The sequence below is a fragment of the Acanthopagrus latus genome, chromosome 22 (genome assembly GCF_904848185.1).
Source record: "Acanthopagrus latus isolate v.2019 chromosome 22, fAcaLat1.1, whole genome shotgun sequence".
Lineage (NCBI taxonomy): Eukaryota > Metazoa > Chordata > Actinopteri > Spariformes > Sparidae > Acanthopagrus > Acanthopagrus latus.
In genome coordinates, this window is record NC_051060.1 from 23,179,216 (window position 1) to 23,201,738 (window position 22,523).

Consider the following 22,523-nt stretch of genomic DNA (forward strand, 5'->3'; position numbering starts at 1 on the left):
TGGCTGCTGCATTGTGGGTAATGTTGACTCTGGTTTCAATTCAATGGCTGTGTCTCAATTCTCGTCAAGGTTAACAAGGTCTCTGAAGGACTCGCCTTCGAAGATCATTGTGTCTCAATTCAGGGTCTGCATCCTTCGAAGGACCCGGAAGGACCTCGAAAGTGACGATGTACGCCACAAAATATCGCCATTTTCTCTCTTTCTTTCTTCTTTTTTCGCCGCACAAAGAATCATGGGATATGTGAGGGAAACAAAGGAGCATTTGTCGGCTGCATTTTGAGGAGCCTTCTGATTGGGACAGCCTTCACAGCGTTGTTACGTAATTGTCCTTCAAATGCTCCTCCAAAGGATGCAGAGCCTGAATTGAGACACAGCAACTGTTTTTCTTGTTTACCCACAATGCAACCTTGCCACTGAGTGACATCGCTGGAGTAAATTCATCAGACTTCCTGCAGCTTCCTCTGGAGACACAAAGGCTTCATACTACTTCTCTCACATATGTAGCAGTGCTCCAGTAGACCAGATGTTGCGCAGATGTTCCTCTTATTTACTTCAATAATATCTTTTTAAACACAGTTAAAACTGAGTAATTCACACACCAGATGTATTAGTCATTTCAAATAACTTTGGCTCACAAGCAGAATAATTCATTGATTTGAGTTTCCACACTGTGTTTCATGACAAAAGAGAGCACGTCGTTATCATTTCCCCCTGCAGATACCTTCGATTTAGATTTGTTTATTTCCGGTCCAGAACAGCGTCAGCGACCCTCGCTCATTGTCTCAGTGTCACTGGTGCATTCTGGACTCTATATATCTTTTGTAGCAGTTTGTCCTCTGGCCCTCTGCAGTCTGCTCGGTGGTTATATGTGTCCAGTTCCAGTAGTGCTCGTCATAAAACAATTGCCTGTTTCTAAGTTTCAAGAATTGTTTTCTTGAAAATAAAGTCGTCTCAGCCTGTAGACTGCTCTGACTCAAGCCTTCAGTGTATGTTATGAGATGTTATTTCCACTTCTACATACGTTTATTGCAACGTTTTTTAATTTAGTGATATCTCAACGTAACATTTACATTAAAACTGAGCCATCCTTCATTTTAGCTGAGGTGCAGCTATGAGTTATGAGCCCTGGGTACTGGAGGTGACCTTTCCAACTCCATCTTTCACATTTCATACAGACGTTCCTGTCAAACCATTCACATTTTGAATCAATATCTCCCTGTCAGGAGAGTGAGGCATGTTGAATAAATCTGCCACAGTTCAGAGAATAAAACATTTTTTCTAGTAACCCCCATTGTCTGGTTCAAAAACCCCTTTCTGCAGTTAAAAAACCTTTTTCTCAAGGAAAAACACCCTTTTCTAGAAACCCCCCCCCCCCCCCCCCAACACACACACACACACACACACACACACACACACACACACACACACACACCATTTCTGGGAAAAAAAAAAAAAAAAAAAAACATTTGTAGTTGGAAAAAAAACAAAACATTTTTCTTGTTAAAAAATTAATAAATCAATCAAAATAAGCTTTTTTTTCTAGTAATGTCCCCCCGTCTCTAGTTCAAAAACCCTTTCCCTAGTTAAAGAACCTGTTTTTCTAGTTGAAATAAAACTTTTTTCTGGTGGAACAAAACCTCTCTAAGAAAAACTTTTTCTTTTCTTTTCTTTTTTTTTTCTGGTAACATCGCTCCTCCTTTCTATGTTAAACCTTTTTTCACAAGAAAAAAAACGTATCATAAAAATGTTTAACATTTTTTTTTTGTCTCGTGAAAGGAAAAAGCTTCTTTCCCAGGGAAAGACAACCTTTTTCTCTAGGTACTTAACTTTGAGGAAAAAAATGTGTTTTTATGTCTACAGTAATCGTGTTTTCTTCACCAAACCACTTTCGACCATAATTGTCTCACAGCTGTTCAAATCCGTCCAAGCTAGCCAAGTTTTATTCCTGCTCGTTCCAGTTGGTCACTGATCGCAGCAGCTGCAAAGAGCAGGTTTAATTTGTTTTGTAGATTTCATCCAAGCCCAGTTTGAAAAGCCAGCGCGGTATGAAATAAAAGCATAATAAGAACCGTACACGGGAGGATTAACTGCAGAAATTCAGACCAGACTCTGCCTCGGGGCCTGAGAGCCAGAACCCTCATCCCCCATTATCAGGCTCATCGTACATTCATCTGATGCACTGAATGATAAGAACTAAAAGAAAGAAAGAAAAAAAACCTAATGGCACTCACTCTGTAACTATTACAGTCACGTCACTCGAGTCAATTCACAACTGGGTCATAACAGTCACCGTCTGCTGTGAGTCCATGCGGGGCTGCTGCATGTGATTTAGCGCAGGTCCTCACTAGTGATGACACTCGAGTGGGGCGTAGAGGACGAGATGAGCCCAACCCGTCCCCCCCGTCCCCCACTCGCAGCGCCAAGAGAGTTCATTCTGGCATCACGATTGGCAGGCAGCTCCTCCACACCTGCCAGCTATCAAACATGGAAATCACTCCTCTCACCCCTGACTGCTGCATATTCCACCAGCGAGCACACGACGGCACTTCATCTTATTTTGAAACGGGTTATAAATACAAATTGTTGCACAACAATTGCACAGAAAACATGTTGGGGTTTTTTTTTTCTTTCTTTCTTTCTTTCTTCTGAGCCCAGGAGAAAATGAGGTTGATACGGAGACTCAGCTGCAATAACCCATTCACTTATTGAACGACAGCGGCTGGATACACTCTCAGCCTCCGGGCTTAAACGAGAAAGCAGAGCATGGCTGCCTGATTGAATGGGTTTGTAATGCAAGCCAAATAGGTTTGTTCTAATGGGAATCAGCTTCTGTGGCTGCGCGGAGGCTTACGCCAGCACTATAACAACAGCGAGCGGCGGTGGCAAACACCCCCATCGCCGTTTGATTGGCTGTGAGAGACAGAGGCAACACGAAGGGGCCGCTGTGTTTACTAATGGCCGTTTTAGTGGGCTAATATTCAATGAGCCTCAACTTCAGGAAATCGCCACGTTGGTGCGAAGAGTTGTACGTAGAGCGCGTGTGCATGTTTTGCATACTTGTGTTTACAGCCTCACTTGTAAATTATGCATCGTGCATAGAGACGATAGTGCCCTTGAGCAAAACACTGGCTGGATCCTGAATTGCTGCAGGGAGTGTTGTACGGCCGAGCCATTAATCTGATTTTGCACAAGACAGTTTAAAGTTAAAACCTAAAGCAACATATGTTACTAAAGCAGCAGCTGCACCTCTGGGCCTCCGTCTGAATCTGAGTGTTTTCTATTTACTGAAGAATTTAGAGGTTTGATTCACTCAGTTTTTGAACTACCCCTCTTGAATCAAAGCTACACAGACTAGGTTTGTGTTGCCGGTGGAGGCAAACGGATTGTTGTGGCCAACTGACCCTTTTATTTGAGAGATTTTATTCAGGCATGTGTAGAGAGGAGCCGAGGGTGCTCGGGCAAGAGCCTGCTTACCCCCGACGTCCAAGTACCACTTTATCAAAGTGTGTTTTATTGTGTTGCTGTTTTGTTTTCATGTCTGCAGTGGTTCTGTTCAATAGTTACACACAGTTACAACATGGTTTTGCAGTCAGATGTGCTCCATATCTTTCAACCTGTTCCTTTTTTAATTGGTCTTTTGACATCTTAAGACAGGAAAGCTTTATGCTGGAGAAAAAATATGCTTCTGCTCAATCTAGAATTCTGATTTAAAGCTGCTTCAAGACAGACTGTCATTAATTGTTTCACTTTGCAACTTACACAGCCTTAATTGTGTTTATCTTTGAGTGTTCTCGTGCTTATCGTGATCTTTTATTCAGCAGCGTAAACAGCCTAATAAAAACCCGGCGATTGAGGCAAAATTAAAAAGGAGCTGGAACCAACAAGAGTTTGAAAACTGACTGATTATCAAATTAGTTTGCAATTATTTCTCTGTAGATGGAACAAAATGAATCGCTGCAGCTCTAGTGCCATGTGGAACTGGATTTTACATGTATCTGCGTACTATCATATTGAAAGTCATTAAGTTTAAGTTTGAATTTTTTTTAAATGGACACTACACTATAGAATATACAGCTACAATAGAGTGTAGAATAGAGAATTTTTCTAGTAGATATGTTAGAGATCTAAGACAGAATCTGTCTGCTACCTCGACCCAGCAGGCAGAACCCTGGATTTACCATCACACAGATATTCCAGAGCCACAGTCGGTACCATGAATTCTAACGTGCACAAACCTCAGAGGTCAGATAAAGGATCAGTGAGTCAGGCGGACTGCACTAACAGCCCCTCTGCACTCCCACTGTTACCAGGGGACGGAGACGGGAGGATGGCACGTTAACAAGTCGGATGCAGTTCGGTCATTTTGCTCACGAGGCGAGGCTGCACGATCCTCCTCAAATCACCTACTGCATGTGTTCAAGAGCCGAGAATGTGTGTGTGTGTGTGTGTGTGTGTGTGTGTCTGAATGTGATGCATGTGTGTTGAATGTCAGCTCTGAACATGCATCACCCTGCTAATGACCTGATTTCCCAGCCTGTCTGCAGACAAACAGACGGAGGAGAGAAGCATCCCGCGAGTCCGTCCGAACAGATCTGAATACCAGCGGCACATTTTAAATAACTCTGACTTGTCATGCTGCAATTTATTCAGCAGGGCTCAGACAGATGTGTGTTATTTTTCTCATGCATGTGCAAATGCAGATTACCAACCCCCCCTTTTTATGTTGTTGTTGTTGTTGTTGCTGAAGCACAGAGGCTGTATTTTCCTCTGCGAGAGAACACAAATAAACACAAACCGCTGGAAAGCTCTGAATTTATTCATTAACATCTCTCAACCTGACAAAGTGGAGTAAAGCTGGACTAATGATGGGGCAGAATGTAAATGTGGAAACTGGTCTGTTGGGAGCAGCCGGGCTGATCTATGAGTTTGCATGTGTTTTGCAACCTAATACAGCTTAGATAAGCAGACACTTTCCAGGGGGATGTGTAACAGTATAAAGAAGTACATTAGGGAGCCGGGGGTTGTCTGAGAGTGTGACTGAGCCAGCCCAAAGTGATTCATTTAGACAAATGTGAAGATATCAACTCCATGATGAATGAGGGCGTGAAAAAGCCAAACTGAGATTTCTCATTATCTTCAAATTTGGGTCTGAGCACAAGTTTAGGGAATAAATGTCATTGCCGCAGCTCTGCTCTGCTCTCGTCTGACAGGTGAAACAGAAGTTACAAAGCAAAACAGGCCTGAATTTTCAATTTCATAGTCTACAGGTATCTACAAGCCTCTGTGGCCCAGCTGGGACCTGAACATCCGTCTGTGTTGAGAGCTAAATCCCTGACTGAACCAGCCAGCACAGGGATAAATGTAAAACCTACAGCATGTTTAAGGAGTCGCCACACAGCGCAGTCAATGTGCGCCGAGAATTGTTCAATATTTTCTCTGGACCTCGGCTTTCCAAATGTACTTAGAACTTAAGAGGGGAAGCAGGGATTGAGCGGAGGCTTAGCACAGCGCCGCAGCTCACTTTTGCTCTAAGCTTGGTTGAGCTTTGCTTTCCTCAGGATGCTGCTGCCTAAAACACAGACACATTTGTGTCAGGCCGGACCTGTAATTGCCTGGGCTGTGTGGAGCACTTAGTGTTTTTGCCTTTGTCAAACAAAAAAAAAAACTTTTCCTCCTCTAGAACACAATCCCATTTGCCTTTTTGAAAATGATTTGAGGAGATAAACATGCTGTTTCTTCAGAGGATGAGACAAAACATTAGTCGCACATTTGTTCAAAAATGCCAGAAAACTCACATAAGCTTTGATTTTTATTAAGGCAGAAGACTACTAAGCTGTCAATTAAAGCCCCTTTTCTTCTCTTTGAATATTACATGCTGCTGAACAAAAGACACCTGCAGAAGCTTTTAAAGAAGAGGATTTGTGTTGTTCAGCTGGCACAAAGCCCCAAAAAGCCCAAAAGCTTGAATGTAGAAAAAGTGCATTAAATCATATTTATTTTGTGGAAGTTTAGCTTCGTAAAATTCATCCTTGTGTCTTGTTTTTGTCATTTTTCAAAGCTGCGCTACTTGAGACAGAAAAAAAAGTACTTTTGGTGAGCAACTGAATTATTACCAAATGGTGAAATGAATGTAGCTTTTCTTTTTTAGGTTGAGAGATATCAACCACAGCAGCACATTTAAAATCACCCTAAGACGACGAACGACGGAATCAGTTGAAATAACCAAATACATTGACACATATTGCTAATTGCATACTTGAAAAGGATTATAGTAAATGTAAGGACAAGTGGGAAATTGTAAATGTGTTGCACGCTAATAAATGCTAATTTATTTCATCATCAACTGATTGGTGATAAAAAAAAAAAAAACTAAAGTACCAACCACATCAGAGCTTAGAGGAAAAGTATCAAGCTTAACATGTTTGTTTTTTTTGTCGATTTCATATCAAGTATGCACATTTTAATTATTTAAAGCTGCTGTAAGCGCTGTAGTTGTTCTAGTTAACCTCTTGGACATCTCTTCTTGCTACATCACCACGTGAACTCGCAGCGGGAATCGCCAGACACGGCAGCAGAACAGGAGGATCCCGACAAGATCGCCTCATAGTGGAGATCTCGCTCCTGAGTGGATGAACTCAGCCGTGTGCAATATGAGCAGCAGGAGGAGAGACTCTATAACAGTGATTACTGCTTGAATAAAGAGCTCTTTAACATTTATTTCAATATAAAAATATATCACTTACAGCAGCTTTAGCAGGCCATATTATTTAATGAGGTATTTAGTGATATTTTTGACTTTTTTAAAGACATCTGGCACTTTCAGGGCTGCATATCTGCCAGAATGTTCAGTGTTGTCTCAGTGTGTGTTTGGTCAGCTTTAAACAATACACCATCTAACAATACCTATCCCAAAGTAGTGCACAAAATCCCGAAACATGCGGCTCAAACAAGATTACGTACAACTTTTGAGAGATGTTTGCACAGCAGGTGCTGGTGTTTACGCCTTTGAAGTGGAGCGGTAAATTAAAAGAGGACAGCTCTCTCTCATGTGGCTATAGGTTGTTCTCTCCGACGGAGGATTTCAGCACAAAGGCACAAGATATACCGGTGGGACTCGCCGGAGTCTCTCAGCTGCTGCAAAGCAAACACTTCACTCTGAAATGAAGGGGACATCAAGTGCGCTTATAAAAGCCAGGTATTTAGATGCATGGGGGATTTATTCATAGTGCGTACACTTCCTTCGTATTTCATAAAAAATAGATGACATCTCTTTGTGCTTATTGTTTGTTTTTACAAATATATAAAAAACAGAAAGTCATAAAGAAAATTGGCCAATACATAAAAAAAAAAAGGAAAAACAAAAAAATCTGTCACATTTTCATGATGAAGAGAAAACAGTGTATCATTAAAAACTGCATATTATTCAAAAGGCACCAGCAGAGTTATAGTAAATGATGTTACGACAGATATTATAAAATGCATTATAATAAGAGTATAGATCGGTCAAATGGTAAACAGTATTCAAAACATCTGTTTCAGTTAAATCGTTTCAACAGTGGCAAGAAATGTAACAGAGGAACTATTTGGTTTGACCTTCTTCCAATCAATTAAATACATTCAACTCAGGTTCTTATAAATAACATTTAAACACTTTAAACACAGTATTTCCTTCTTTACAGTGTCCAAACTTATTTCTCAAAGTCTCAGAGTTTGATGTGAAATGTCACAGTTTCCCCCCGCCCGCTCCTGAGCACCTTCAGTGATTACCTGGCTGAGGTAGTCGTGGAGGATTAGTGTTGAGCGTTGGGCCGTCTGGTTCGGTCAAGTTCTTTGTTCTGGATGAGCACCAGGCCGGTAGAATCAGCTGTAAGCACCGTGTGTTTGGCTTTGTAGAGATACAGATAAAAGGTTCACTTAAGGTCGAGCTAATCTGACAGGGGTCTGGCCCCGTTGACTGCAGAGTCGTCCAAGTCTGAACTGGTCAGGCGTTTGTGAGGAGCTGCGGCAGTGGGAGCGAAGGAGGAGAGAAGGGAGAGAAAAGATTATATTCCCCGTCTGTCTATCAACCAGTCACAGGCCCAGATGTGTGGGAGCGCTACTGTGTGTTTCCCCCCGTATTGTTAATGGATCTGTTCCATTACAACTAGTACCTTGCACTGCCAAAGCAGTCATGAATACGTGTGGTAATTGTATTGTATATTAACACTAGTGTTAAATAGGCAGAGATGTGTTTTGGCCACGATAATTCTTGGAGGTAAAACAGACACAAAGCCACAGAAAGTACACTTCCCTCACACTGTGCCAAATATCTGTAAGCTGCTTAGAAAAGGGCTTCAAGTGATTGTGGCTCTGAGCCACTGGCAGTGATACAGACATACACACTTCCAGAGAGCAGTGATGGAAAGTTTGAGCTCTGAGAGACACGTTAAAATAGAAGTGACCGTGCTCCAAGACTGTCGAGGCTTAACTTAATTACCTATAATTATGTATATCACTACTACTGTTTTACTGTGGCCTTCAGCAGTACTGAAACAATGATGAACATAACTAGATTTTCATTTTAGGCTCATGCTACTACTGTGCATATATATACCGACCGAACGATTTAGAATACAGGGACATGTTTTCAAATTATCTCGCAATGCAGAGATGCAGGAAAAAAAACCTGTCTACCATCAAACCGACCCGTAGATAAGCTGTCAGAGCACAGGTTTTGCAGCTTCAGTATATAAATACTCACACAGGGTGTCAGATCTCAGCGTGCTGCTGAGGAACGTGCTGCTGCCTTTGATGGAGGAAGAAAGAGCAGCAAGTTTCAGGCTCCTGGAAGTGGCGTCCAGCTTCTCGTCCTGGAAGACAGGAGGACACAGTCACCGACGGGGCTGAAAGCATTCAGTTAGCAGCACTGTGTGGCTGCAACGCACGTTACACGACAGAAGAAGAAGAAAACGTGCAAAAGAAAAGAAAACATGATTATTTTTAGATCTGTTGGGTGATGCCAGCAAACATTTTTGGCCACAGTACAACTCAGATGCAACTTGTCAGGTTCACTCCTACATTGCCAGGCTCACAAAGACAGACAAACATCTCAACAATCGCTGGATTACTGTGAAGTTTTATACATTTAAGGTTGAAATAAATCTTGACTCAGACATATAAACATTGGGAGAGGAGTGAGAGGGAGGTCAAGACATCAGAGGCAACAACCACAACATTCACACATCCAATGTTGTGTAAATACTGTTCGTAGCTTTTAGTCATTCACATAAAAACATCTATAAATGTAACAGGTTTAATGATAATGATTTATGACCTGCTAAACTAATAACATTCCCATTCTGTCCCGGCTGTATTTTTGGTTCAGTGCTAATTAGCAAATGTGTACCTGCTCACCATCACCACGTTAGCAGTGTCACGGTGAGCACATTGCCATGTTGATGTTAGCATTGAGCTGAAAACATCATAACTCTGCTGTGGCCGGACGAGGAGCTGCCCAGCTTTACTGACCTGACATCACCACCAGCAATGGAAATACGTTTGATGACACTGATGTTTAAACATCATTAAACTGACTTGCAGAATAGAGAGAGTAGAGCAGAGTGCATGTGTGGGTGATAAAGAGCGGCTGCATGCGTGCGGACAGAGAGGAAAAAGTTGGTCCTGTTCAATATGACTGAGTATGATGGAACTTAACTATTCATTCAGTGTGTAAACTACAATACATTCATTTTAAAGCAACACTGGCAGCCGCAATCTTGAGGTGTCTGATAGCGTGACGATGTTAAGATTCGTCAAACTGAACAAATGTCTCGTTGGAAATTGAATCACAATCTATCCAATAACTGCCGATACGTTACATCCGTCTATTGGTCCAAAGTTTTAGTGACAGACCGAGAATGTAGCCACAAATCTATCCGATGTCATCTCTTGATTTCTTTTTTCCTGTACGTACAGATAATCAACGTTACAGATGTCCTGTCTGAATAGAGCTTTAGCATTACAGGTGTTTCAAGCAGAGAGCAACTATTGCATTCAGTGTGGAGCTGTTTGTTGTTATTGGCATTTGTGACACTGATCGAGATGGAAGTCTCGTAAAGACACTCCATCCATCCTTTTCTCCTAAACAAACCTCGGGTGGGCAGCAGCTATTAAACTAATGCAATCGCCACTTATCGCTCGACACGGGAGTCATTCGGCAAACCAACAGGGTAATCTGGCAGATTAAACCATTTAAAAAGTGACTGTATTGCTGTTTGGGGCAGGTTGAAAACTGCTGATGGCCATCAGCTGTCAACAATGATGTCTTGATGGCCCCCTTGACGGCTTTCTGGCACAGAGAATGACTGAAGCACTTATAAGTGACTGGTAAAATTCAGGTTGTGTTCGAGTGTACATTTGTGCCATTGCTCAAGCTCGTCCCACTCTGTCCATCCATGATGCATTACCAGCATGTGAAATTATTCATTTATTCATACAAGTTGCAAATTAGGTGCAGTGCACACACTGGCACCGGTGTGGGCGAGCTAGACTCATAAATGGCTCTCAAAGTCAGGCTATCCTTATCCAAACCGCTGCTGTTGAACAAAGCAGCGCAATTAGTGACTGAAATAGAAAAAAGTGTGGGTTGTTGTTGGGGAGTGAAGGCTCTTGTACGGCATTATAAAGCTCGTTTTTCTACAGTACAGCATCACATCTGTCTGCTGTGTGTGTGTGTGTGTGTGTGTGTGTGTGTGAGTGTGTGTGTCGTACTCTGTACTCCTGGATTCTGCGCTTGGACTCGTCAAGTTGGTGCTGTAGGTCCCAAACGATCTCTTTGTATTTGGTGTAGCGCTGCTCTACCATTTCCCTCTGTCGCTGTGATTCCTGAGGGCACAAAATGGAGGCCGTGTCATAACAATCGTCCGCAATAAAGACACAATCGTCCTTTACGAGGCCAAAAAGACGAAAACTCCTGAGCATTTAAACCTAATTTATAATAAAAGAACAATGCGGAAATTAATACACAACATTGATCAAATGGATTCATGTGAAAAAAGTGCAACAAGGCAAGTAAGAATCTATCCGACAGTCCAGCTTGAAGAGGAAACATATTTTCAGAGTTGTTGTCCCTTTGAGGGCGGGACTGATGTTGAACGGCAGTAAAACAGTTTTCTGACACATCAATACGAATCTTTGTGAAAGTGAAGCTACCAGAGATTAAATTATGGCAGTGTGCGTCGTGGCTTTGGACTTGGTTTCAGAATCATTAAACTGCTTTTAGTGAACCTACCTCCAAATCTTTGAAGTTCTCCATCAGACATTGTTTCTCTGGAATTGCCTCCAAGTGGTTCAGGGCCACTCGTGTGTTCTGTCAAACCACACACACCAAAACAAAACTCGGTCATTATCACAGCAAATATTGGTTTCTCGGTTTGTATGATGCTCATATTTAGCCATTTAACTGCAGCCATTTAATTCGGCAACAAATAACAACACGACAGTGGGAGAGATTTAACCGAGGAATCAATACAATATCTGTGTTTGTGCTACAATAAATTAAAAAAAACATATCCAAAGTGATTCATCTGGACGTGATTCTGAGACTGCAGCTGACAGTATTAAGACCACAAATGATGTTTAAGTGTGATGATTTTAATTATAAATTTCTTCTAGCATCATTTAAGACTCTATAAATCATAAATTACAATGTAAGGGACAAGCTGAAAGCACTGCAATGCTTTAAGTAAATAGCAAATAGAGAATTACAGCTGGTAAATACTGGAGCTACATCCCAGTTCCATTTAATTTCCTCCCCTTCCCCTCATTTGTGTTCCTTGTTCCTCAGCACTTCTTATTTATGACCAAGAAAAGAAAGATGAAAGAAAGAGATGTGAGGACGAAATAATGGATCAAAAACATATTTGGTAATATGAGATGTTGTTCGCAGTCAAAGGTCACCTGAAGCAATGATTACTGATGATGGCTGCACAGCTGGATGTGCTGTCCGTGGGCTTTAACTGCTGTGTGGCAGCCAATGATGCCTTTGTATTTGCAGAGATAATGGGATGTACTATCCAAATAACAAGCGTACAGAGCTGATACTGTTTTTCTGTTTGTTTTTTTTTTGTTGTGTCTCGCACATTAAAGAAATCACCTAGATCGCCTTTTTCCACCTACGCAACATAGTTAAAATTAGGTCTCCTCTGTCCGTGGCTGATGCAGAGATTCTAATTCATGCGGTTGTTTTCGTCTAGATTGGATTACAGTAGCATGCTGCTGTCTGTTCTACTGCTCACTACCACTAAAAATCTGCAAATGGTTGAGAACGCCGCAGCTGGAATCCTAAAACTAAAACCAGAAAGATTTGATCATATTTCACCAATTTCAGCTTCACTTTATTGGCTCCCTATCCATGTCAGATCAGACTTTAAGGTGCTTCACACGCCTTATAAAATTGTAAATGGTCTTGCCCCTTCATTATCTGTCTGATCTCATTACATATCATTCCCCCTTCTCTCGAGAAGAAATCTCCCTGCTGACATCTGACAGTCTGACTCAGCTGAGGCCTTTAAAAACTCTTCTTTTTGAATTAACTTTCAATTAAGTATGTATCCTGCTATACTTCAGGCCTAGTAACTGTTACCATTTGGGTTCCAGCAGATCAGTCTAGATTAATCTATTACATGGTATGATTTGTAAAAAGAAAAAAAAAAAAGTGTACGACTGGAGAGACTGGTTGTTTTCTTCTCTCACTCCATCTTAAAATGTCTGTTGCTGGGAGTGCAGTCTACACAACAATAATTATGTCACTTTATTAAAAAAAACACTTAAAAATACTTTACAAACCAATATCAAACAACTGTAAAGTTTTTGTTAACAGTCAGAAATAATTACCTATAGTTTAATTTACAATTCATAAATGATGGTTGTTATTCAGTGTTATACAATTTCCTTTTGATGATTTCTATCATATTCACTGTAGCATGAACTAATAATGGTGTGCTAAAGCCCACATGTTGCCAGCCATGATGTCATCCCGCCTGCTCAATTCAAAAGCTAATTGAGGACTTTTGTTGCAACGCACTCACTCCGTGCAATCTTTGATTGAATAACTACTCCAGCCGCACTCCATTCTATTCATGCCTGCACTGTACATTTCAATAGCCTTCCCATTACCATTCAGATGGAGCGTTTAAGCATCAAAAGAACTGGTTGTTACGAGGTGTCATGCTGATTGCTACACTGAAAGGCACAATGACACACATGCAAGACTGTCGGCTGATCGGTACAACCCACACTGACTGGAGGACGGGTCAGCGCTTCTTGCCGATGTGTTGTTGTGGCTAGCAGAAAATTACTGGACTTGAAAGTGGTCAAGTATTTTCTCGTCTTTCTCACAGCAGCTAATTGGAAATGCAAAGTGGTAACATAATTGTGATGGATGGACAGCTTCATCCATTTTTTTCCCCCCAAGTGAGTAAAACGCGTGCGGGTCAATACGAGCTTTCAGTAGTGCTAAGTAATTTTGGGCTGACATCTAATAGCTGATTAAGGATGTTAGTGGTGAACATTAACCGTGTGGACGTTGAGGTCAATACTGTACTGTCAGCGCAGCTTGGTTCTTAACCCCATCAGTAAGACTTATGATGATTAACAGAGCTCTGAGCCTTGACTAAAGCAATCATTTCTAACCCGGCGGTAGCTTTGTATGGGTTGTTAAACAAACACAGCCTCAGGTGAACCTGCCCACACAGCTGCATCAAATCATGCTGAAAGTCAACATGACTTCATGATTTAACGGCTCCGGGGCACTTCACTTCACAACAGGTTATTTAAAGTTGAATATATATTCACCAATTTTATTTATGCTGCACTTTGATTCAATAAATCAAAACCTTACCATCTCTAGGTCCAATACACGGTCCTGTTAGGACACAGAAACAGGAATATCAGTTTATATACATAGAAAAGTGAGATCCAAAACCAAATTTAAGGGGGGGGCTCTTTAAGAAACAGGGCTAAAACTGATAGTTCAGACAGAAAAGGTGTGAATATAGGTGCAGCATGAGCAAAATAATGTGTTTTTAGAACATTAAAATGTTAACTTTTCTTGCAGACTCCCCAAATTAAAGTATTTACCTGAAAATGAGTGTAATAGTGGACCTTTAAGGGTCACACTAATAAAACTGAGTCCAGACAGTAAGTCCAGGTAACTGCTCAAAATGGTAGATAATAAGAGAGAAACCCAGTGTGTGTGTGTGTGTGTGTGTGTGTGGGTAGGAGAACAGTGACAGACGAGAGGGATAGTGTTCCAACAAAAAGGTACCAAGGGAGGGAAACGCAGGGGGGCTAGAGAGAGTCTGTAGCACACAACAGGCTTCTTATCACACACACACAAAGACAAACCGCTCTCGCCGCTCATCCAGCTCCTGACTGATGTTCCCTCTCTAACGATGCATAAGTGATGCTATGCCTCTTATCTGCCACTCAAACACACACCTGCTCTTCCCCCCGACCGGCTGCCTCTCCCCCATCTGCCTGTAATGTGTTGACGGTTTGTAACAAGGGTACTTTCTTTTCCTCAGCCCACCACCCCTCCCGGATTCTTGCTCGTCTGCGTCCCTCACTCTATCAGTCCTTCCTCTCTACATCGCTCTCTCCTCATCCTTCATAATTAAAAGCTCGGCTGGGTCTGAGAGGGCTGATTAATTGCACACGAGCACTGGCAGGTGCCATCATGCAGCCACAGATGGGACCCGAGTATCCAACACAAACACACGCACGTTCACAGAGGTACAAACACACCTTCGGAACGAACAAATGCTTAGCCGACATTTTAGTGTGTGAGTGTGTGTGTGTGCTTGTAAGCATGTGTTTCTCTGTTTAATGGTGAGTAAAGGGCCGGTGAGGTGCTGGGGGCCAGTCCAATCCAGACTAGGTGAGTTGGTGGCCTGCCAAATGTAGATGCTGCAGTACTGAAAGACAGAGACAAGGCCTCTGGTGGCTTTTAAACTCCAAGGCCTCGTGTCTGCAGTAATTAGCTACTTGTCCAAGCAAGGCTGCAATGAGTCTGTCAGGCCCATGGCTGTGTACTAATGTGTGCAGCACTGCATCACAGGGCTCAGATGACTAAAGCCCAGCAGTCGCTCCAAAAAACAACCCAACAGATATGCAAAACAGAAAGAGAATTTGAAGGCAATGTGGTGCATAAACAGAAGAGTACCAGCTGTCTGTTTTTGGCGACATAGTCGAAATTATGGGCCAGCTGGATATTAAAAATCTATCTTTCATGGTGCAGATTTACAGACACAAATGAACAGACAATCAGATGAGGATTAATAAAGATTATAAAATGCTAACCTGAAGGCTCCTCATTTCTTCCTCTTTCCCACGACTCCTCTCCAACAGCTCTGGAAAAAAAATTGCAAATGAAGTGTTGAATTTGCCAGTCGGGAAATGTGAAAAGGAACTGACCCTTTATAGCAAATAGCTGTACAGTTCCTTTAACTGTCCCAGTTAGCCAAGTCAATGAGTGAGCACAATGCTGGACAGTGGAACAAGCTCAACTATATAAAATTGCATCTGTGATTTTCCTGCTTTGACAAGTCAAAATGTCTGCTGCGAAAAGGGTTTATTAAACAACTAAACAACCCAAAATTATCTATTTTACCAATTCCAGTCTATGAAGAATGAAAAAGTAGGCCCAGTCACTAAACCCCTGAGCATATTGAAGACAAAGAAAAATTAAATTAGTGTCATTGTCGTGTGGTGAATATCAGACACCCAAATATGTTCGACTGTCTGGATTATTCATATCCGAACAGGTGGAGGAAAGACAATCTCTGCGTGTGTTTGTTGTTGAAGGCAACAGCAAATTGTTTTTAATCACTATCACTGCTTTGTTTGTTTAATGAGCTGTTAATTTGGAGGAATAACTGATTTCATTTAGAAACAGAATTCTATTAAGCAAATGCCACAATATTTACCCGAGTTTAGTTTGTCTGGCATTATGCAGAGCAGAAAACGCTTTAATGAAATGGCGGCAACACATTATGAGAATAACAAAGAAGAAGACAATGTTTTAGAAAAAGATTAGTATATTGTTTAAATTTACGCTGATACAAACTGACAATCAGAGAAGATTCTTTTGTAATCTGAGAAGCTCTGCACACATACATTAACATACTGATATCTCATTGGGTTTTTCAAGTTCACTATATAATTACCAGGGGGTGAATAAATCTCCATCTCCTCAAGCAGGTGTGCACATAAACAAACATACATCTTAAACTGACCAATACGCTTGACTTTATTCTTAGCGAAACACCAGTTCTGGCTATGGGATTACACACATCTGACTTTAAACTTTGGTTAGGTCCTCTGAGGTTAGAACTGCTGTTATCTACACATGCAGAGAAGTCCACCAGAGAGTCCTGCTCAAGTGATTAAAAGACTGCAACAACAACCTGACACTCAATTACTGTATATCTCACAAGGCTTCTGCAGGCTGCTGGCGTTAACACTGATGAGCAGACAAGCAGTTATAATAAATCTCATAAGAAAACAATTTCCAGATGGATAATATAACAGGCAGCAAAAACAACAATCAGTTGTGATGTCGACAGGTATACTGTCATTGCATGGCTGAGTATTTTGCTACAAATTCATTTCGTCGTTTGCGCTCATCACAATGTACGTGTTCATGCATGGTGGGGATTTGTCAGTCTTGTCTTGCTCTGCAATAATCACAACAAGAGAGCAACTGAGCTACCACTTTACTGAGAAGCCACATTCAAAGCACAGCTGATAAAATCTTAATTTGCACGCCTTCAGTTCAAATAACCAGATCCTGAAGCTGTTGTGACATGCGGATTACTCTTAAGTCTAATTACTACAGAGACCATATCAGTGCCTCTGCCTGCAGCGAAGACAGACGAGGCTACTTGTGTCAAATGGCTGATTGGGTCTAAAGACAGAGTGAACCGTGTTTCTAAAGGGGGTCTGGAGATGAGGCCGGATCATCTGATGGCTTATCTAAATGGTGCAATACCACCGCTATAGCCAAAAAACAGAGTGAAATTACAGACAGTAGATTGTCTCTGGTACAGGTGTTCCATCTCCCCAGTTCAGGTCTACATCTCTCTCTCTCTCTTTATGGTCTCACTGTGTCTTTTAACTCTCTTTCTCTCTGTTAATGGAACACAAATTAGGCCCCTTGTCCCTGTATTGTTCAGATGAAGCACTGAAAACAAGTTGTTCTTCCTCCGGCAGTTAGAGCTCATTAGGAGAAATCCAGTCAACAATGGGACTTGGGATGGCCAAAAACAAGACCATTTCCCACAGAAATCCCAGAGTTCACACACATTAAGACGCTCTCTCAAACATTTGTAATCATAAATAGACAGGCCTGTCTGCACGGTCTTAAAAAACAATCCATCGGATACACAGGCACAGACGGCCATTTTAACAAGCATCCATTACAACGCAACACTCTGTGACAAAAAGACTGCAGGCATTTCATTATTAATTGCTTTTAATTACGGGATGATTAAAATGTAAATGAGTGAGGAAGAAAACAGGAAGTCAGTGTCTGAGTAGGCTGTATCAATCAAAAGGACAACTAGTCCAACAGTGGAGGACTAACTTTATTTTCATTAAGCTTGCTACAGTAAAAATTTACGTTGTTGTTGTGTCTTAAATTTAACAGGCGTGGACAACCGAAGATAAAAACGCATAGACACAAATTCAGATTTCCCCAGAGTTTGAGTGAAATCAACGTGCAGGTATTTTACTTGTTCACAGCTGTTTGTGTACCTCTCTTCTCAGTGCTGAGGGAGTGCAGCAGCTTCTCCTGTTGGTCCAGGCGCTGCAGGAGAGCCGCTTGCTCTGAGTCCCGGCTCTGCCTGAGTGCCTGCAGTTGATCCCGGGTTTGCTGATGCTGCTTCTTTAGACGGCGTTCTCTCATGCTGCCCTCCCGCACCTCCTCACACAGCCAGCGGAGCTTGGTCTGGTTGGTTAAATGAATACAAAATCAATGCATGACTGCTTTCGATAGGGGTGAAGTGGAATGGACTCTGTGGACTCTTACAGTAAAGTTCATATTAAAAATCTAAGTGGATCCGAGCATTAGGAACGAGACATTACTAAGGCCTCTGTTTCTGTGTTTCAGACCTATTTCTTTTAAGGAATGTTTCCTTTCATAATCATATATACAAGGCTGTGCACCAATTGTTTTTCTGAGCCTGCACACTAATTAACGCAAAGGACATCACAGGACCTTAATTAAATCACAAAAACTGCCTGATATGAGAAAATCACAGGGGAATCCTGTTTTCCCTTGAAAGCCAAATTCTTTCATAAAGATACATCTTAATTCCAATTTTTTTCTTAATTTTTTTATTTCAAAGGCTTCTTCCCCCAGTACTGTCCATGCTACGAGTTTACAATCCTCTTGAAACCAACGTGCTAATGGCTGTCAAGTGACCGTCGACTGAAGTCCCAAATGCAAACACTAAATTGCAGAATGCTGCTTTACACTTTTTTACCACACATTCAGACTTAACACAACTGTTTCTATAGAGTTATTCAAAACTATAATTTCAAACAACTCTTGAATGTAACTGTTTTACGTGTTGTTGTTTGTTTGTTTATCATTTTTGTATGTATTTATTCTATTTTAAAGGAGACCCACGATGCTTTTTTTCCCCATTTTGTTCCTTTACTCCTGTGTGTCATGTGTGTTCTTCACGTTAAACGTCTTGAAGGTTTAAAAGCCCACAGACGACATCAACAGAAATGCCCTTTCTTCAGCAGAAAACACTGTTCCTGAAGTGCCTGAAACGTCTCGTCAGTAGTCTAGTCTTTAATTCTGTGACACTGTGACCTCACACGTCACCATGTCTGAGCACGTATAAATGAGCTGACCAGTCAGAGCACACTGGGTATTCAAGGTAAACCTCAACATATAATCATTATTTTGTCATTTTCAGAAACATTTAGAGAGAGCTAGACTTCAAGCCCAGCTGAAATAAGTAGAATGAAAGCTGTGAGAAAACACCGAGCAGCCCACTGTCAATCCAACAGGTAATGTGCGTACATTTACAATGCTTCATTCAAACGGTTGTTTGAGCCATGCAAATGATTGGTGAAATGGGAATTCTAGCTGTACTCTATAAGCCTGTAAATCATATGTAGATTTTTCTGAACATAAAAATGGCTAACTAGGGAGCTAATTATCTCTGTTGTTCTCTAGTGTTTTGTTCTTGTAAATGCACAGTGCTCTGAAAGCTTTCTGACAGTAGATATACATTATGGTGATAAACAGTATGAACTGTGTAAACACATTTTAACACAGTATCATGCATCACCGCCACAGCCATAATTACATGTTCCTTTCGTGGAGCACATCATTGAAATATGAAATTGGAACTGATTTGTCTTGGAAAGAAGCCAGAAGGCAACTACTGCTGCGGAGGAAAAGAAGTTAACTGCAAGAAGGCAAAACATTTAATAAAACTGCATCCAAACTTCATTAATTAAGAGAGAGGCTCACTAAAGGAGAACGTCATGTTGACAGCGATGCTGGCTCAGAGGAATGAAAACTCCAGAAATAATTCACTATGACTGTAGTTGTAAGGGTAGTGGAATTTACAGTTGTCCTTGCCCTTATGATTATTATGGAAACGTATTCTGTCACAAATCCCTGAACTTCACAGTTTCATTATGATCACTGCTGACTCTCACCACACATCAGTGCTCAGCTGAGAAAATTGGTTTCTTTGACAATAAATCATCTTCTCTGCGAGGTCACACTACAGTAAATGTTTGTTTAAACAAGCGACGTACATAAATGTATTCAACAATGCAACCATATGTGGTTGGAACAATACTTTTATGTTTGTGCGTTTGTGTGGAAAAATGTATTACATAAATTCTGTGCCTTTGTCCTTCATTAATCTTCTATATAGTGTAGGCCTGTATATGAGTAGGATGCTTATGGTAATAGTGTCACATGTTTCATCTTGTGTTTTCTCACTTGTATAAGTGATAACTTAAAAAAAAAATCCTTTGCACAGGAAGCAGCACAACTGCATGTGATAATCATACCTTTGTCTCAGCAAGCCAGCGGTGGGGGTCTTTCACTAATCCAGGTTTCTGGGAGATCGCCTATTAGAAAGAGAACAAAGATTAATGTACATGTGAGCTCAGCTGCATTTGTTATCATGCATTAAAAAGCTGTTCTTCCAAAAGCAAACAATGCAAAGGAGCGCAAAGAGATGTTGAGGTTGGGGATTTTACATATGTATAGGTCGTCTAAATAGACACAAATGCACATAAAGAAACATACTGGAATTTAAAAATAGTGCTGGAAAATGTGAATGGACAAACAACCAAATAAAAAACAGAAGAGCAGCCCCCTGTCAAACCCTTAACTTTGTGAAGAACGGCTTCTGCCAACTTAAATTGGCGTGCGTGTGTGTTAAACAGCCTATGACACAACACATGCTGGTGCACGCACACACACCTACGCACAGAACTTGTGTGTGTGTGTGTGTGTGTGTGTGTCGTAAAAATGAGCTCAGGGAGTGTGCTCCATCCTGCCCAGACAAGCTTGTCAGCATCAGCAATACAAACTGACTGTCTGCCAGCTCCTAATGACTGCTGGCACACACACACACACACACACACACACACACACACACCACTCTAACGACAAAAAAAAACACTCAGATACACAGATAAACACAGTCACAAAACAAGATGGCACTCAGTTCAAAGCACTCCTCCGACCAACACTGCAAGTGTTGATATGTGGAATTTTCACCAAAGGTTAAAAATCCCGTCTCTGCTTCATTACATGCGTATTCCATATGAGGGGATGAATGCATGTATACATGCCAGGACGTGAAATGGAATATCAGATATACCTATTAAAAAAAAATCCAGCCACATTTAACTATCTAAAATCTCCACTGGATCTCCACGTCGCCAGTAAGATCTCTGTCCTTACAGAGGCCATTAGGGTAGCACTTTAAGCACCAGCTATTGGAAAAAAAAAAAAAGTAGTTGTTTTTGTTATGGCCATTTTTTAAATAATGATAGTGGCGATACAGAATGGAGAAATAGCAGCAAATGATAAGCAACAAAAGACCACTGAAACCCTGCACGGCACCCTGAAGTGGCAGCTTTATCCTATGACCTACAGCCCTCTCTGATTTAGCAAATAACGGAGAGTTGGTCTTGTTTCATCATCAGTAAACATGTGAAATGACCAAGCAGTCATTCAAATCAAAAACGGCCCTGAGTTATAAAAATGAGGTTGTGTTGGCGGAGGTGTGGTGCTTTAGGTACAAATGAAAGTCAACTTCAGATGAAGTCCAGTTTGAGTGAGGAATGTACTTGAAATTTCAATCAATTTGTGCAGGTGCAGACACAATACTGTAATAAGCATGGAAGAGAAGGATTTCACACTGATACACAGAATAACCAAGAAAGGTGATATTATTAAAATATTAAAAATTAAATTTGCAGTTGTTCAGGTGCTGCGGTGGGATGAGTTGATGGCGTCATGTCATGACACTCTGGACTGAGCCGTTATATATGCACCAAATATCAAATCAATCAATCAATCATCCGTTATCTGTTGAGCTATTTCAATCTGGAGCGAAACGGTGGACTGATCAAGAAGCACAGCTAGCCTTAGATGCAAGCTTAGATGAACATGACATGCTCCTGTGGAATATGAAGAGCAAATGATTGCTTCTTGGCCCCAAGTTTAACCCTTGCAAAGGGTTTTGTGCACATCCCTTTATAATAGGGCTGCATGATATTGCAAAAAATATGGAAATTTCCTCCAGATAACTTCAACAGCTCATTTTGACATTATTAATCATTCAGGAGCAATAATGGAGCAACCAAAGCAAATTGAACAAGAATGACTGGTTCACTGTGCATGCATATTCTGCTGTCACTCACAAGCATCAAACTCCCATGTATCCTTAAATCAAATTAAATTATGTAATATTACATGGACACATGTGAACTGTGCATGTTTTGCTTTTATGTCAAGCAGCAAAAAGTATTAGCATGCAGTGTTTTGTTTTAATTTGCCTTACTCGACATTGTACATCCTGCAATGTGACTATTATGGATGGGCACATTGCGTCAATGTTGAAACGATACTGTGCAGCCTTAGTTTATAAGGAACTTCCTGTCACCTGCTAATACACAAACAAGATGGAGCAAACCACAAATCCCATCCTGCTATACAGGTAACAACACAAAAAAATCCAGAATTCATAACAAATACACAATTCATACACGCAAACTCACACAGGGCCATGAAACACGTCAACAAAAAAAGTACAAGCGTTTGTTCAAGTGCACCCTTGTGGCAAGGTGTTTACACATGATCAACAGACATGGAAACCAAGCAGCGGGATTTTTTGGGATTCTTTCTGTCCTACGCATAGGAAAACAACACTGTTGCTACACAGGTGTCAAGCAACTTTTTCAAGATGTCGCTCAAAACCAGATCCAAGCAA

General features: G+C 41.2%; 1 protein-coding gene across 1 annotated transcript in view; it reads right to left on the reverse strand.

The window, feature by feature from the left end:
• Nucleotides 1-7,198: 7,198 nt before the first annotated feature.
• The window catches only part of LOC119012672 (centrosomal protein of 128 kDa-like), a 36,876-nt gene continuing 21,551 nt past the window's right edge, over nt 7,199-22,523 (reverse strand). Inside the window, exons 18-25 of the mRNA XM_037086701.1 lie at nt 20,086-20,145; nt 17,794-17,986; nt 15,340-15,389; nt 13,880-13,903; nt 11,270-11,347; nt 10,750-10,863; nt 8,741-8,849; nt 7,199-7,999 (exon numbers count right to left, since the gene is read on the reverse strand). Coding sequence (XP_036942596.1) covers nt 7,926-7,999; nt 8,741-8,849; nt 10,750-10,863; nt 11,270-11,347; nt 13,880-13,903; nt 15,340-15,389; nt 17,794-17,986; nt 20,086-20,145 — 702 coding nt within the window. The 3' untranslated portion in view covers nt 7,199-7,925. The remainder of the gene's footprint in view (nt 8,000-8,740; nt 8,850-10,749; nt 10,864-11,269; nt 11,348-13,879; nt 13,904-15,339; nt 15,390-17,793; nt 17,987-20,085; nt 20,146-22,523) is intronic.